The sequence below is a fragment of the Oculina patagonica genome, chromosome 6 (genome assembly GCF_052425735.1).
Source record: "Oculina patagonica isolate OP01 chromosome 6, crgOcupat, whole genome shotgun sequence".
Classification (NCBI taxonomy): Eukaryota; Metazoa; Cnidaria; class Anthozoa; order Scleractinia; family Oculinidae; genus Oculina; species Oculina patagonica.
The window spans coordinates 7548136-7566173 of NC_135763.1; the positions used below are offsets into that span (position 1 = coordinate 7548136).

Below are 18038 nucleotides of genomic sequence, written 5' to 3' on the forward strand. Positions count from 1 at the left end.
GCAGGGTTACCCCCAGCAGTAAATTCGCCGGTACCCATTTATACACCTGGGTGGAGAGAGGCACTGTGAGAGTAAAGTGTCTTGCCCAAGAACACAACGCAGCGCCCCGGCCAGGCCTCGAACCCGGGCCGTTCAACTCGGAGGCGAGCGCGCTAACCATTAGGCCACTGCGCCTCCCACAAATGTTTGGTAATGCTATCCAAAAATCTTCTTACCTTTTTAATACTAGGATCCAGCCATTCATACCTGAAAGGAAAAATTATTTGATAAACAAGAGTCTTGCAAAAAAAGTAGCCAAATACCTTATTCTCACTAAATTTCGCGAGTACTTAATTTCACGAAAAATCAAGAGCCATTTATGAGGCAAGCGTGGCCGAGTGGTTTAGGGCGCTGGTGTTGTAATCCGGAGGTCACCGGTTCGAGGCCTTCCCTTGCCACTAGCTGGATTTGTTTCTCGGTTGTCCCGAGTTCAAATCCTCGACCACGCTTTGTATATAGCCAACTGGTCTGCCTCCTGCCAGTTGGGATTTTTAACCTTAATTGTTATGTTCATTTATAAATTCTTTGTTTTCTCTGTTTCAGTGGCATGTCTGTAAACTAGCTATCTCGTCATTGAGATATGAAGCTAAGTGCATGACCACTATAAACACATATTTATTTATTTTATTTTATTTTATGTATTTCGCGAGTACTTAATTTCGCGATTTTGAGAGGAAGGTACAATTGGAGTGTATTAAATTTCGCGATCTTTACCTATTCTTCAATATGAAGCTTTGACCTCGAAACTATAACAACATAATTAATATGAAAGTCATCGTAAAAACAGCAAACAAAACAATATACATATAACAAAACATAACGTATTTAACAGTCTAAATCCCTAATAAAACACATCGAGTTTCATTATTTTTTTATATTATCAGCACGATATGTGACCTTTCACGCGATTTTAGGGCTTAAGGATTTAGGCGTGAAACGTGACTTTTTTTTCTATTCACAGTGCGTGAATTGCGAATTTCACGCCGTGAAAATATAATTTCACTCCGTGTTCACGCCAGGAGTGAAATATTTCACGGCAGGCGTGAATTCGTTTGAGAAACGTGAATTATTTTTCTCGCACCGTGCAATCATCAGGAGAGAAACACGCCGTGAAATTGTTGAACCTGAGACTTGTCGTGAAACCAGTCGCATGATTGCACGTTTCAAAATCTCAATAGCGAAGCGGGCAAATCAGACGTGACCAAGACTCAGACAAGCAAACCGAAATGGCGCATGATTTTCCTAAAACACTTTCTGAGACAGCTGGTATTCCTAAAACACTTTAATTTATAAATCAAAAACTTCGCCTAGATTCCTTCTATTTATCTCAGAACACGCTGATGTGTTTTCATTTGCATTCTATTTTTAGACCTTGCGCGCTTCGCTCGACAGACTGAAGTTATCAGTGCACGCTGAGTTCAAAACAAGTATTTCAAAAAAAGAGTTCACGCGATGGTATAAATCTAGCGGATGAATTTAATTCGATAAAACAAAGTACTTCACACCCGGGCTTCACATGAGAAGGAATTTTTAGGTCGAACCAAATGAATTGGGTTCTAAGGGTGCGTTTCTTTGGGAAAAATCCAAATCCGGATTCTTGATCCAAAAACGGATTTTGCGTTTCTTTACCTATATCCAAAAATGGATTAATCTCGGATCAATGATCTGAAGAATCCACACTTCGAGTGGATACATCAGATCATATCTGAATCCGGATTTTTAGGATTCATGATCCGTGCATTTCTTTGGGAAAGGATTCGAAAAAAGTACCTTGGCCCAGCGGTCTTTGCTGTGAAAATACAGGTTCGCTCTTTGTAAACACTGCCATACGGAAAGTTTTAGGCGGTTATTTCGATCAAAGTACAAAAATATTTCACGATAAAAGGAAACGGTAGCTTCAGATAGGTATGTAGTATCATTTTAAACGGGATACAGGTTTTCTAGAACAGCCACTGTGTGCCTACGGAAGTTGTATCCTTTTGAAATTGTCACGAGTGAAATTTGCACTGATCATTTTGCAATCATTTTCGCTCTCAGATGCTTTCTCGCCACATTGTGCTTAACGCTAAAGAAGATCTACTTCGACGTGTGGTTTTTGTAAAAGATTTTGTATGCTTAAATTATTTTAGCTAGGATACATTCGACGAAAAATAAATTTGTGCTGATATTTTATGTTCTGTGCGAAATGTGTTGACGGGGTTGTCATGGCAAAAAATCCGTTTTCGGATTCTTCGTTTCTTTGGGAGCAAAGAATCCGTGTGATCTGAGATCAATGATCCAATTTTGGATTTTCCCAAAGAAACGCACCCTAAGATACTGTTTATTCGATAATACATGTATCTACTGTGTTGGATCACTGTTCAGGAATGTTGAAAGTTTTGCGTGCTGGCGAAACGGATAGAACATGTTATTCAGACAATCGCAATACAGTGCGTTAGTCAATTGAGCGTGGAAACTATTATTTAAAAACGTCATTCACAAAATGCAGTTTGCCGTACGAAAAGTAGTCAAGGTACATCATTTGAATCAGGCCTTTCGGATGGCTTCGATGACGTTCTGCAGCGTTCTCGAATGTGCAGACTGACAAATACAGCTGGTTTGCAGAACAGTGTACAAACGCAGGCTGTAACTTTTTTGCATGATAAGCGTATGAAATACTGTCAACCGTGAAAGGAAACATTCCCCGATTATATTGACAACATCTGGTTTGTTTTGAAAACACGAATGATCACGTTGTGTTTTGGTAGAAAACAATTATCTGTCATTTTGCTGAGCCACAAGAATTAGAAATGTATTGTAAAACTTAAAACTTGCGTGTAGAGAGTTCTCTATTCATATTCTGCTGTCACTTAATTTTGATACCCCGCGATACAAAACCTGTCAAAACGTTTTTCGTCGAATCTTCAAATGTTGCGTGACAGCCTTTTCCTCGCACAAGCAGACAAAACAGCATTCGTAATTTCATTGATACACAATTTGCATAATAGAAAACTTGAAATTCGCTCAAAACTATTTCAGTGCGAGTATTTGTAATTGTAACCTCGAAGTTTGACGAAAAAAGTAACGAAATGTTATGGCCAGCTCTTCTTCATGAAGAAGAAACTACGAAACGAGACAATTGTGCGTTGGCACCGCGGAGTCTAGTAATATCGACACGGCCAGATCTTAATCTCTATAGTTAAAAAGTTTTGAAAACGTTTTTCACTCCTTTGTCCAAAAGCTTCAAAGGATGAGAACTTCAATGGTCTATTTGAGAAGAATGAACCGTGGCAATAGCTTGAAAACCGGGGCAACCAATTTTATACGAGATCGAGTCATGGTTTGTTTACCCGCGGTACCGCCGTCTTTGAACTCCAGTATTTTAGCGATTTCGTTTCATACGAAAATTGTACATGTATGCAGATGAAAGTAAATGCTGCATCTGTCGTGCAAAGGTAAGACTTTCGTGGGCAACCTACATGTAACATGTTTTTGATATTTTTTTTAATCTGTGCTTCCGAAACATAGGAAAACAAACAAATCAATTTTTGAGATAACAGTACTTAAATTACGTTTCGTGAATGAAAGACCACTCTGACTAGACTATCTAGTATAAACGCTGTTGTTTAGAAGACACAGGCAATAACGCATGGTTCTTTATTTCTTAGCATTTGCATTTGATATTTGGAACCGATAACAGCGATTTCATTTTAATACTTTCAGTGCTCAGAGCGGTCATTTGCAAGTTATTTTTAGTTAACAGATGCTGGATTTACAGATAGCGTGATCTTTTTAATTCAGAGTGATCATGCTTGTTATTATAAGGCGTGAAAATAAACTTTTTACGGCGTGAATTGTTTCACGGCGTGAAAAATTCACGCCGTGAATTTGCTCCGGCCAGAGACTTCGTGTAATATTTCACGGTTGCCGTGACTTTTTTCACGGCGTGCTCACGGTGTGTTGGAGAAATTTCACGCACATTCCAGTCATTTTTTTCGTTTTCTCGGCCCGAACCGTGAAAATAGCCATAGCGTGAAATTTGGATAAGCCCTAAAATTGCGTGAAAGGTCACATATTAAATTTCGCGATTTTAAACTTCGCGTGTCTTATATTTCGCGAGTATTAAATTTCGCGTTTTTTTCAAAATCAAAATTTTCGAAATTTAGTACTCGCGAAATTAAGTGAGAATAAGGTAAATAACAAAATGGGTTATTCCAGAAAAAATACACACACCCCCGACGGATGGCAAACATTTTTGACCCCCCCTTCCGCCTGGATTTCCCAGATCGCTAGACCCCCCTCCCGCCCGGATTTCCAAACTCAAGGACCCCCCCTCCCGCCCGGATTTCCATTTTTTTAAAATGCCCTAACTGAAAACAACAGACAATAGAAAAGACACAACATTTCATCCAAAAGATCCTTGTTTATTATAATTTTCGAAACTGGGGTAATATCGCGAATTTTGCGGGCCAAATTTCAACATTTCAAATCAGATTATTTTGATCGCGCGTGTTACGTTTGAGTGATCTCCGGTACACTCTCCTCGAAAATGCCACTTGCTTTTTCCGTACCACAACAAAAGTACAAGATAAGAAATTTGTAAGTCTTAAAAATTATCTAAATGTAAGAAAAACACAGTGAAAAAAGTCCTTAATGCGCTAATAAAGAAAAACTATCATCTCAGTTGTCGGCGACAAGGCGGCCTAAATTGGCGTGTGTTTACAAGATCGAGTTCCCGCTATTGGCACTGTTCGTGTGACATTTACTTGTGAGCTTATCAATAAAGCTTTTTGAACTACAATAATTTCAAATTTTGTTACCTATATGGGTCTGTAGGTCAACTGAATCTTTTGCCTTTCTTTCAAGAATTCAAGCTTTCATGCGTAATGTCCACGTTCTTGCTTCCATAAACTTTTTCACATAACGATCGTAAGGCATGGATAATAAAGTGGAAGAAGCCAAATAATACGCAAAATTGTATATACGCATGTTAGCCAGCAAAACAAGTTCTCGGGTTGGCTAAAATATACAGAAAAGTACATGTACAACCTGCAGTCGGTCGGATCGCCTTTCCTTCGCATTTTTGTTGAGGATGTTGCAAAGCACGGGCTTGGGTGGCCTGGGTACCGTAAAAATGTTCCAGGCGTTGCGTGCGCGGTCAAAAAGATCGTAACGAAATTTGTTGTTATAACGCGCTGGTTCTTCATGAATAAAAGGACCTATGAAGGTAAACTTGAAGCATATGAGGTAAGAACACCATAAACTGGAAGACTACAATATTTTCCAATGCAAACTTCTTCTTTTAAGTAGTAAAACATATCGATCGAGTGAAAGTTAAAAGTGACCCCCGAGGAAGAATTTTTAGGTTCAGACCCCCCCCTCCCGCCCGGATTTCCCGAGCCATTAACCCCCCCTCCCGCGAGAATTTACAGTTTGCCATCCGTCGGGGAGGTGTGTATTTTTTCTGGAATAACCCAATACCGTCAGAAAACTGATTTCAAGTTAAAATCTTTACTTAGTACATTACAAAAATAACATTATTTGCCAACACTTACCATCTAGCCTTGCACTGTTTGGCTGACTTGCGGTGCAGCAAGGAAGCAATTCTAGACCACTGATTCTTGCCATATTTCATAACAGCCGCCTTGAGAATTTCATCCTAAGGTTGATTAAGGTACAGGTCACCCTTAAGTCTTCATGAATGTAAGTTTTTTATAAGCTTTCTTCATCGAATTTATTTATTACAATTTATGGCTAAGAAAAAAAAACAAAAGCCAAAGGATGAAATGCTTAAGAGTCAAGACCCCATAGTAAAGCAGATCTAAGGTACTAAGATAAAAATACAAATGAAAATGAAATTATAATAGTGATAAATAAGTAAACAATAAAAACATTCAAAGATTATGCTGATCCATAAAAAACATTTTAACTAATGCTTTAAAAGAGTTCACAATGCTTTAAAAGAGTTCAGTTTGGAGTCCTGGATGATACAGGACTCCAAACTGAATTGAACACTGACAAAAATATTTTGGTTAGGCCGAGTTTGATTACAAACGGTTCGACTAGTAACACGCTGATAAATACCAAAGTTTACATGTGACTGCGTAGTTTATCACATTACACACAAAAGACCTTCTGTACATTGAGCTTACCTCTGTGTTTCTCCAAACACCTCCTTTGATAATAATTCGCGGCATGGTGTGACGTGAAGTTTAACAGCTTCTTACAAAGATCGACTTAGGATCGAATCCTAAAATCTAAACAAGATTCTATAAATTTATGATCTTGTGTAAAAACTACGAGTCAAGAAACCAACATGGCGAACTTCGTTTGTATTTCCCAGCATTCCCGTGGTTTCTTTATGTATGTGCGCATGAAATGTACCTCACAAAATTGTCTTTGCACAAACCGAAGGCTCAGTCAAGAAAAAACACGGTGCATTTACAGAAAAAAACACTGTGAAAAAACTTTCCCAAAGTTATCCTAAAATTTCGTTTGCCCAGCTCTCTCTAAATAAAGGCGAGGATTCGAGAATTTTAAGTCACAAAACTAAAAGAAACTCTAAAATACCGCCCTCGAACTCGACCGATCAGCGGAAGTTCCTTGTAAGATGAACGAGCGGGGATTGGGCACTAAACATGCTCTAAAGTAGCAACATGGCGTCCAAAGTGAGATCTCGACTAAAGTTCTTTTCTCCTCACGTGGACGAGAAAATATTTAGAAGTCTTCAAAAACGCTTAACTCCACGGCAAACATCACAGGAGCTTGAATCTGTGAAAGGTAGGTGTCATGATATTATGGACCCATTATGTGGCTCAAATAATAATTAATTTTAGTTTTGCATGTGGTGGCCGACATTTTAAAAGTATATAGGAGACATGCAGGGCCAAATACAGCACTTGTATGGAAATCAGATGCGAAATAGTTTTCATAAAGTTAGATTTTCGAAATATTGAAAAGGTTTAAACTATAGATACTGAAAAACAACTGTGATTAATTTCATGCATATAGTTGCCCCCGCAGGGTTTTGGCCCAGAGGACAAAACCCGACGAGGCATCATTGTAATCCGCGCGAATATAGAATATATATAGTATATACCAGGAAAATTCTTGATTTGACCAAAGTGAGCGGGCAAATAGTATTGGGAAATGTGCAATGCCGACAAGGTTGAAAGCCCGCAAGTGGGTATCGGGAGGTGTGATAAAAACCCCTGTACGGTGATTGGTCAATGATGATGCAAGTAAACGAGATTGGGTGTTGATGACAACCAAAAAATGCAAAAGCGTGAGCACGTGCACAGATGACAACAAGTAAACAAACAACGTTTGTAAACGTTGATTTGAGGTTTTATTCAAGGCCTATTTCGACCTGTTCATTTTACAATGTCTAAAAGCCGAAAGCAATGCAATTATTGAAAAGAGTTCGCGATAATTAACTCGCAGAGAAGTAAGAAAATCCACATTTTTACTTCTGAGTGGTGCTGTCATGACATTTCACAAGGCCCCAAAGAAGAAATATGTCTAGGAACACGTACGAACATAGACATAGACATAGACATAGACATAGACATAATTTATTTATACACGAAGAGCTTAGGAGCCGTAGCTCGTTAAAACGCCCTGGTGAAATGAAAAAGGTTTAAAAATTACAAATAAAAGACGGTTAAAAAGGTAAAAAGTGTATATGTACAAAATTGTGAATTATGACATGAATAAATAGAAATCTATATATTAAATATAATTCTAGTTAAAAGGTAATTACAATTTCAATTAAAAAGGTATCTAAAATTACAATAGAAAGTTCATTAAAAAATTACAATTTTAATTAAAAATGAAGCTAAAATTACAATTAAAAAGGTCTTTGAAAATTACAGTCAACAGAAAGAGCAACTGCAGCTTTCTTCTATAGGTAATTTGGATTCGGACAGTAATTTCTTAAAAGAGGTGAGATCTTCGGCCTGGCGGACTTCAATAGGTAAACCATTCCAAATGCGTCTAATCGAATTGCTAAATGAATGTTCAAGCCATGCTGTTGAGACGCTGTTGAGACGCATAACTTCGAATTTGTCTGCGATTTACGATAAGCAAGCCTTAGTCCAAAACCGCGATTTTACCAAGCAAACTACTTGAACGGAGAAAAGCCTTGATCAGTCTATCTCCGGACGAGATTTACAAGAAATTTAAAAGAGAACTCAAGATAATTATTTAAGACTCGCAGCAGGCGAAACCGGAAACCAGAAGCGAACGACTTTGTGTTTGCATTGACAAAAGGTGAGAAATTCTTTCGATTGATCGTTGTCATGAAGCGCGATTTACGATAAGAAAGCCTTTGTCCAACTGACCGTAATTTACCAGGCACAAACTACTTGAATGGAGAACGGTCTTGATCGGTCCACTTTCGGACGAAATTTTAATTTTGCAAGATGATACTGTGGCATCAAGAAAAGAACGTCAAAAGAGATCTCCAGATGCATTGTGATTATTTAAAACTTGCGGCAGGCGTGTGCATTGACAGAGGTAAGAAATTCTTTCGGCATCCTTTTCTTTCTAAAGATTGATCATTCTAACTTATGTCATTCTTTATGCTCGGGCTCAGGCTCTCAGCCCATACATTTATAAAACAATTGGGCCGGCTCATTGAACGACGAAGTCGCGAAAACGAGCAACACAAGTCGCGATACTGTCGATCTTTTTCCCGGCGTGTCAACTTTTTCTAAAGTCTAGCTTGAGTCTAGCTGAGATCACTCACCACAGTAAAACATGACAAAATGATGTCAAGGTGCTGCTGTCGCGTTCTTGTAATTAAATGATTTACCGTATCATAAATCTTTACGAATTTTTGCTTAATTTCGTGTTGTTTTGTATTGCCTCTTTCCATCTTAAAGAAAGAAAAGGCCAGAAACCATTAGAAAACACAAACCAACAGGAAGGGTTTTCTTCATAATCATCCAAAATATAAAATTAATTTCCAATTAAATGTCTGAAATGTAGTAAAGGATGAACAGCAAAGAAAAACCGATTAACACCGGGGGCAACCTAGTGTCAGCTATTTCTAGTTTACATTTTAAAGGCCATTCCCCAGCCCGGATAACACCTACATGTAGTGTGATGGAGAAGCATCCCATCCAGTGGCATAGGCGGGGGAGCAGGGTGGCAAAGACAATTTGGGTGGGGGTTCCCCCCGCCCCACGTTTTGGTGCCTAAAATATCGCGACCGCAGCGTAAAATTGGTTTGTCAAGATATCCCATCTCATGAGGAGTTCAAACATCTTCGAAACTTCGTTGAAAGTCTTGGGGAAACTTTGTTTATCTTCATAAAAGTTAGAAAAATAATCGGAAACGTTTGTATGGCCTTCGAACAACAATTAGAGAATCTTCAGTCTAGAAACTGCTCAGAAAACAAAAAGTTGCTAGAATGGAATAATTTGCTCAAAATATGAAAACCTGCCGAATATTTTTGGGGCAGCCATGTTCAAAAGTGAGTGGGAGTATGCTGCAGCAATACTGCTAGTTGATTTATGATCCCTCTGACTTCTCCAATCCTTAGAATTGAAAGAGTTAGGACACAGTGCAAGCCAGCGAGCCAGAAATCCCAAATCCCAATAAAAGCAGGGATGTCGCTAAGGGCCAGCTGCCGGCTAATTTAACCGGCTGAAATAGAACTTAAATCCGGCTGAAATTTCACAGAAAAGGAATGTTTTTTGTTTTTTTTTTTTTTTGAAAACAAAGACTTAAGGGTAAATTTTTAGAGCTGCCAAGGCCAAAAAAGCCAGCTGGGCTTGTTGATGAGCAGGCTTAGTGTTTTTCTTGGCTATATCCCTGTAAAAGGCTAACCGCAAGCTACCTAAACTAACTGTAGGCTAACCAGAGCGTTAAGCGAAAGTGCTGTTAAGCCTAACCAATGTGTTATTTAGGCTTACCAGATAACTCGCATGACTCATGAACCATGTGAGCCAGAAATCCCTAAACCCAATAAAAGGCTAAACGCAAGCTACAGTTGTACCTTTGAAAGCTAACTGTAGGATAACCAAAGTGCTAGTTAGGCTAACCGGTGTGTTATAGTTTTAGGCTAACCGAATAGGTTCGCATGGCTCTCTGGCTCACAGATTGTGTCGACCAAATTGAAACAGGCGTAAGCTGACTTGGTCAGTATTTTCTGGTATTTACCAGCATTTTGTAATTCATTGGTACAGTCAGTGTTTTCCAACTTCAAATTCATCATAAACGTCCATATGTACATTGACACTCATATTTAGATGGTTCATTTTGTACACTGTTTGGCTGCAAGCAGGCTCACCTTCCAGCCTTTTGCTTTGAACAAATGTGGATTATAAGCGGTTATAAGGCCCTCTACTCCCCCCCCCTGTTATAGGCCCATCTACCTGGAAACAAAAAAATGCATCCAATAATTTATTAGCCCCCCACCCCCTGGATATAAAGCCCCCCTGCCCAATGACAGTACTGAACAGGGCTAAATGTTGATTTATTATGTGTTTTTAACTTAAAAACGTATTTCGATCAACACTCCCGTGGCTCGTTTCGAAACGTTTTTTTATTATTATTCTGCTTATAAGCCCTTCTGGATATGAGCCCCTCTGCTAAAAAGCCCACACAAAACCCCTTACGAAGTTGTATGAGCCCAGGGCTTATAACCAGAATTTTAGGGTACTCTTTTACATATCTTCAATTTCTTGTAATCAAGTAAAGAAGGGTAGAGACTTCTGCTTTTATACTACCACTTTTGCTAATTGGTTTGATTGTTTAATTTAGAAGCACAAACAGACAAGAGTACTAAGGAAACTCAACAAGATGCCAGCGGAGGTGGGCAACTACTACCAGGAGTAAAACAGACAGGGAAACCTTTTCAGAGCGAGAAGGCAAAGGTAGATACTGAGACACTGTAGCCTAATGGTTAATATGTTGCACTCTGGATTGAGTGAACAAAGTTATTAGTTTGTACAGAAACTGTTGTTCTGCATTATTGTTGGGAAAGCGAAACATTTAGTTGTGGTACTCGAAGTTGATAAACTAAATTACATGAAACTGCTGTAGGAGATTTGGAAAAGCTGATATTTTGAGCATTGGCTCTTTGTCCAGGCAAAATGGATTGAGTGGTCAAGGTTTGAGCCCCTGCTAGAGGTATTGTGACATTCTGTTGTCGAGCAAGGCATTTTACCCTCACTGTGCCCCTTTTTGAAAGGGAGTCAGCAAACTGTTAGGGCAATCGGACATAATGCTCAGGAATGTCGCTAAGGGCTGGCTGCCGGCTATTTCACTGGCTGAAAGAGAACTAAAATCCGGCCAAAATTTGACATGAAAACAAAGACTTACACGTAGTAGGTAAACGTTTAGAGCTGTCAGGACCAGAAAAACCAGCAAGGCTTGTTTACAAGCTAAGTTAGTGTTTTCTTAGCTACACCCCTTAGTCCTCAATGCTAGTAGTGGCATGAAACCACATGTTAAGCAGTAAACTGGTAATAGACTATGTAGTGATAGACTGTGACCTAAAGTTTATTTCTTTATCTCTGGTCTTCTTACAATGTAGATAAAAGTGAATATTAATGAGTGGTACCAGAAGAACACTGCAGAGCTGGAAGTCAAGCCAATCTACAAGACACTCCCAAATGCCCAAACAGCCCTGGAAGGTGCCACTCCCAAACCAAGATTTATCTGGAAAGAGAAAAACTGGCCCAATGGATTTCCGGATTCTCCAGAAGAGGCCAACACGGACGTCATGACCTTCTTAGAACAGAGAGACTGCTACCGCCGACTGCAGACGCTAGGTGCTAAAGACTTCTCTGTTGGCAGCATAGTGGCCGTGACTAGGTCAGATCCACATATTGCAAAAGGAAAAGTCAGGTTTGTTTATTAATACTCATAACACCTGGTGCATTTTGACCCAGTTAAAATGCATCTGGGTGTGATAAAAGTAATAGAGGACCCTAGTCAGTCACACCTTGAAATACATGAAATCCACCATGTCAATATCATCAAAATTATAGTGAAGCGAAGTTGTGACTATCTCTTTTGTTTAAATATGCCCTACTTGAAATGTGCATGTAATGCTGAAAATCCAACATGTCAACAAAAACAAAGGCATGGCTGACTAGGGTCCTTTTACCTGGTTAATTGTGTACATGTATGCCTAGGCTTCGTATCAAATGTATTTGGTATTGTGGTTTGAATGAATCTTGCCAAAATACCCATAATGATTCCTGAACAAACTCACCTAATAAAATTATGTATTGGGATCCGCCGTAGCATTCTACAGGCTCGATCGTTTACATGGCAATTTTGCAAGTATTTCAGCATTGCCATTTCTATACATCTACATGGTGTTATTTAATATAGCTAAATATATTTTTATAATAATCACAATCACAGAAAAAATGAGTATGTTTTCTTTTTCTGCTCAAAATCAAAAGCAGCAGATTTTAGCCTGCGTTGCAGCGACTAACCCTGACGGCGAGTTGAATATATTTTTTATAGAAAAAAGGAGAAAAGTTGACCTACATTAAATTTAAATAAAAATTAATAATATATATATAATATAAAAAAATAAAAAAAAAATATAAAAATATAAAAAAAAAAAAAAAAAAAATAAATAAAAAAAGTCTGCTAAATAAAAGAGCAAGGCATGGAAAAAACAAGGTGTCAAAATAAAATAAATTGATGTTGTCGTTGTTATTTCTGTTTCATAGCTGCTTTTTTTCGTTTCTGTTATTAGGTTTGTAGGAATCTGTATTTACAAGAGTCGTTGGCAGAACACCTTAGGCGCTACATTCACTCTACGTAATGTGATAGATGGAGAGCCGATGGAAATCAACTTCCAGCTTTACTCGCCACTCATTCAGAGCATCGAGGTCCTCAAACATGAGCGAAGAAAAGAAGATGCATTGTGGTACCTCAGGGACTATCCGCCATCCATGAGCACTGTGAATGAGAAAATGAAGGCGTTACCGTACACAGAGGAACCTTCCCTCTATGTTGAATCAGAGGAAACAAAAAAGGAAATCGAGAAGTGGTTTGCCAAACTATGGAGACTGAAGAAAAGATTCTAGATTTTTAAGCCAAAGAGAGCGGTCAGCATACGGATTTGTCCTCAAACTGTCAACAAATAATCAAGCCTTCACGCCGCAGGTGTACGACATTACACTCCAAAACAAAACGAGCAAGAAAAGTTTGCCTAGAGTTCGTATGATTGAGAAAGATTATCAACAGCAAACTTGAAAAACCCGTGCCAAGCTTTTCAAGATGTGATATCGGGGGAATTTACAGAAGTTTGTCGCTTTGCCCACACTGAAGTTAACTCACCCTACACGATTGTTTTTATAGCCTGAGGGATTTCTCTCTTATTGGACGAGGACCATTAGAATGTCTTTATACCTCTTTTTGCCATCCCTGATAAAATCTAGTGTAGGCGAGTTCACTTCACTGTGGACTAGTTGACTTGTGGGTAAAGCAACCGGTCACCTATTTAGGATCAATAAACATTTTTGCCAAAAAATGGTCTTTGTCCTCACCTTGCCTTCCCTTTCGAAAATATTCCAACATTGTATCTCTTGTTTAAGGGAGTAGGGGGGGGGGGGGGGGGTCAGAAAATTAAATAATAGCATTACTCCACAAAAGGTACTGTCACTGGGCGGCCTTTTGTTAAGTGGCTTTGCCAAGATTGTAAATTAGGATTTGAGCAGGTTTTAGCCTGGAAATGTAGGAACGTCAGATTTGGCAAATTTTGTTTTGAATGTAATAAAGTACACGACTTTTTCGATGTACCTTTTCATAGCGGAATTTTTACCGGGTTAAAAATGATTTGGACAACTGTATTAGTGTTTCGAGGCATGCGGTAAAACCCCGCCTTTAGAAGCAAAAACAATCCGTCCCATTATTGATAAGCATGTGAATACGCCGCCTCTCATAGCTTCCTTAGCTTATTTCGGTTCAACAGGCTTTTTTAGTGGGCTTATTTGTGAGTGAGCTTATTTTTGGTGAAGCATATTAAGGAGATTGCCAGTTAAGGAGGCAAGCGTGGCCCAGTGGTTCAGAGCGCTGGCGCTGTAATCCGGAGGTCCCGGGTTCAAGACCTGCCGCTGCCAGTAGCTGGATTTGTTCTCGGTCGTCCCGAGTTCAAATCCTCGGTCACGCTTTGTATATAGCCAACTGGTCTACCTTCTACCAGTTGGGATTTTTAATCATGTTATGTTCTTTTAAAATATTTGTTTCCTCTGTTCCAGTGGCATGCCTGTAAACTAGCTATCTCGAAGCAAAGTGTATGACCACTATAAACAACATTTACATTTCTTACATTTACATATCGTAAGTATCTTTGTGGTAAGTTTAAGGTGCGCATGTAAGAATATTGGTCTACCTTCTACCAGTTGGGATTTTTAATCATGTTATGTTCTTTTAAAATATTTGTTTCCTCTGTTCCAGTGGCATGCCTGTAAACTAGCTATCTCGAAGCAAAGTGTATGACCACTATAAACAACATTTACATTTCTTACATTTACATATCGTAAGCATCTTTGTGGTAAGTTTAAGGTGCGCATGTAAGAATATATACTACTTATTAACCGAGAGTGAGGTCATTACAGGGGAATCTCAGACCGAGGCCTTGATGTATTGACCGAGCGACAGCGAGGTCAATACCTCAAGGTCGAGGTCTGAGATTCCTCTGTAATGACCGAACGGACGAGGTTAATAAGTTATTTATTATATGGCCTTTAAGCACTATTCAAAAAAAGAGTATAATCAAGGGAAAAAACACTGGAGGTAAAACTCGCTCTCGCTCTCTGTGGCTCTCTTCCTCGCTCATACTAAAGAAGTATCGGTATGCTTATATTTATCTTTTAGTTATTGAAAAGATAGTTATATTTTGTCGGCATTTTTGTTGTTTTTGCCCCCTTGCTAGTAGCTTTTACTCACAACTCAAAAAACCGTCGAGCCGAGAAAAATTTTCATAATGCCCGGTCATTACAAGAAAATAATGCCCGCTCAGCAGCCAATCAGAGCGCTTGTACTATTGTAGCCATATAATAATGCATAATAAAACTCGCCGATCTTAACAATGCAAAAGAAACGTTCTAAAATCGGATGAATATCAAAAGTCCTGAAAATACATGTAGTAAAAAGAACAAGGCCAGGGTACAAAACGACCCTAACAATAGGGTTTATAATCAAATGTAAACTAATTTTAAGGTAATTTCCCCTTGAGGCTTCATAAGAACAACTTTATTTTTATTCATAATCACAACGAATGCCGGCGTCCGCAATGAAACAAGTCAAACCGGAAAGAGTTATTCACGATCGTGTCAACTAACATTCATGTGGTTGGTAGCTGCCAGGTTAAGTTTCACGGGAAATAAAACAGTCATTTTAGTCACGTTTATACCAGCTGCAGTGTTAATGGTCTTGTGAAATAGAAACCAAAGATCTACGATGAACAAACATCCCGTTTCGCGGGTAATTGTGGTAAATAACGGTCACGGTCACGTTTCGTCGCGAAGCTGAAATTTAGTGATATCTTGTGATGTACAAAGCTACCTTCAAGCCCGGGGAGGCAATCTTTAAAACAAAAGTTAACTTATGTAAAAGCACAGAAGAGGAATAATTAGACAACAGAAACAAGGATTGTTATGATGGAGACGGATTACAACTGACAAATTTCTCATTTATACACGCCATCCGTAACATAGACTGAAATCATAAAAGTGCCCCCTTTGCCACACATGCGCGCACAACGAACGGGCGCCCCTACCTCTAAGAACGAGTAATATGGCAAAACAAAGATAACAGGGACAACAAGCCCCGAGCCCGAATAAGAAAAGGAGGACAGCGGGCGAAGAAAAAGGGCAACGAACGGCGTTCGATTTCTGATTTCCTCGGATAGTTTCGCGGATAGCTACTAATCATATGGGAGCTGAAATCTGCGCTCAAAATAGCGTGAAAAATTGCATAACCTCGGAAAATTCCGATGAAAATCAATAGAGTTTAGAAATATGAGAGGCCAAAGTTTTTTTTTTAAAAAAAAAACTGAAAAGTATCGTCATTCTGAAACTTATGTGTATCTTAACAGAGGTACTTTTCGGGTAACTCGTCGGCTGCTACGTGTGAACCGTTTATTATAAAGAAATTCTCTGCTTCCCTTACTGAAGATCAACAAAGAAGGTAAAAGCAAAACAGCCGGGATCTAAAAATTGGTCTCGCGATTCACACTGGGTACCAGGTCCTGCATATTGCAACCTAAAACGCCGGTTTTAGTTGTTGATCGAGGGTTCGGTGAGCAGTCCTTTGATATTTTCATACAGCTAAAAAAAAATGGAACGCGCGACAAAAATATATAGATTACTTCATGGAAAGTGCGCGCGTACGGTGTTTACGCACGAGTTGTTGACGTATCAGAAATCGAACGAGTGAGCGGAGCGAACGAGTGAGATTTCTGGTACAAAACAACGAGTGCGTAAACACCGTAGAAAGCACTTTCCATGCTGTAATTTGTTTATTTTATAGATACAGAGATTTTTCCACGCTGAACTGTTTTTTTTTATTGTTATAAGACCCCGGTACAAGCACACAACTGATGAAAGTACCCTAATTTACAAAATGATAATAACAACAAAATCGTTGAAAAGAAAAGACATTTCATGAGATTATTCTCGTGTCTTAAAATTGTTCTAAATGGATAAGAAATCGAATATCAAGAGTTTTTCATTCAACAAGTACAAAAATGAAATACAGAAATAAGAACTAAGACTACGTAACTGTGCTATTGCAAGGGAGGGCTATCTTCATCCGAAGAATCTAAAATACGTTTAACACGCTTGAAGGTGTGCTTTCTTGTTAGGCGACTGACTTACTGTGTTTATAGAAATGTTAAAGTGTCCTCCATTAAACACGGCTCCGCTAAATACACTTGCTCCAGGCAATGGCGCATCAGGTTTATTCATCGCGTCAGGTCTCTTTTCGGAATAAATTTTGTAAACGGCAACTGGATCTCTTTTAGGTAGACCGTTTGGTGCTGCGAAGGCCTTCAGTTTAACAGCTCTGACATTTCGAGGTTTAGCTCCCGTTCTAGTTTTCGTTTGACGTTCAGGATACTCTAGGTATTCAGTTCCGTCGGCTTCCATGTGAAGTTCCACGTCGCCCCAAGTCATCTGCCCATGTTCTTCACAGCCTCTCAAACCAAAATGCACCGAATTGAAAAGCCAGACTGTGATTAGCAAAGCTTCGGCATTTGAGATTCCCAGTAAATTCTTTTCGAAAAGAACGTTTTCCTCCACATCAGTCAAAGCTTCGGCTGCGTTGGGTTTGTTCCCTTTGCCTTCATTTTTCAGTTGTTTGCTGCGAGCTTCCAGACATTTTCTTGCTTCATCAAACACAGTGTCTTCGATAATACTCGCTGAGTATTTGCGTTCTCTTTATAAATACCGGTTAAAACTTGAGAACAACCCTCGAAGGCTCGATGGTTCATAGTCTTGGCCATTTTTTCTTTTCACACTAAGAATGAATTCACTAAGGTAACGGCTGAGCTCTTCTGGTTGGATTTCTTCAATTTTTCTTTGTTCGTTTTTCTCCAGCAGAAATGTAGAAAGCAGCTTCACATCCCGCTCACTCGACCCGCTGCGTTTTTGCTCGAGTGTTTTTGTTTTCCTGCTCTGTAATATATTCTTCGATGGGTTTACTTAATGGTTTAAACCTACTGCCAGAAGATTCAGCCATAGTTGTTAATGAGAACGTTTTAAATCGTCCAAAAATATACTGCGAAAGGCCAAAAACCCTAAGCGATAACTTTCAAGCAGTGAAACCACGTTCATTGAAAATGTTGATGCGTTTTGACAGCCGCTTTCTGATTGGACGAAACGGGTTTCTCACGTGTGAGAAAGTCGTTTCGCCGTTGTCATTGGCTGCGAGAATTTCCGAACCGTGTTTTCAACAGATCAATTCAAACTGTAAATCTCAGTATGTATGAAATAAATCAATTTTCTTTTCTTTCTTTAATTTTTCAAAACACCGAAAACAAT

The 18038-nt window shown here is 39.1% G+C and overlaps 2 protein-coding genes across 3 annotated transcripts in view; one reads left to right on the forward strand and one right to left on the reverse strand.

Moving 5' to 3' along the window:
- Positions 1-6359, reverse strand: part of LOC144658469 (cell division cycle 5-related protein-like) — a 27352-nt gene extending 20993 nt beyond the window's left edge. Inside the window, exons 1-3 of the mRNA XM_078518877.1 lie at positions 6171-6359; positions 5574-5677; positions 216-246 (exon numbers count right to left, since the gene is read on the reverse strand). Coding sequence (XP_078375003.1) covers positions 216-246; positions 5574-5677; positions 6171-6215 — 180 coding nt within the window. The 5' untranslated portion in view covers positions 6216-6359. The remainder of the gene's footprint in view (positions 1-215; positions 247-5573; positions 5678-6170) is intronic.
- A 280-nt stretch (positions 6360-6639) lies between these two features.
- On the forward strand, positions 6640-13789 carry LOC144658494 (large ribosomal subunit protein bL19m-like). 2 transcript variants are annotated; one of them, XM_078518923.1, is made up of 4 exons: positions 6640-6798; positions 10792-10901; positions 11564-11877; positions 12746-13789. In XM_078518923.1, the coding sequence occupies exons 1-4, from the start codon at positions 6675-6677 to the stop codon at positions 13077-13079; spliced, it is 882 nt and encodes a 293-aa protein (XP_078375049.1). In that variant the 5' UTR covers positions 6640-6674; the 3' UTR covers positions 13080-13789. The 2 variants fall into 2 exon arrangements, with proteins under 2 accessions (XP_078375049.1, XP_078375048.1); XM_078518922.1 differs by having other exon boundaries at positions 6641-6798; positions 10789-10901.
- The last annotated feature ends 4249 nt before the right edge of the window (positions 13790-18038 follow it).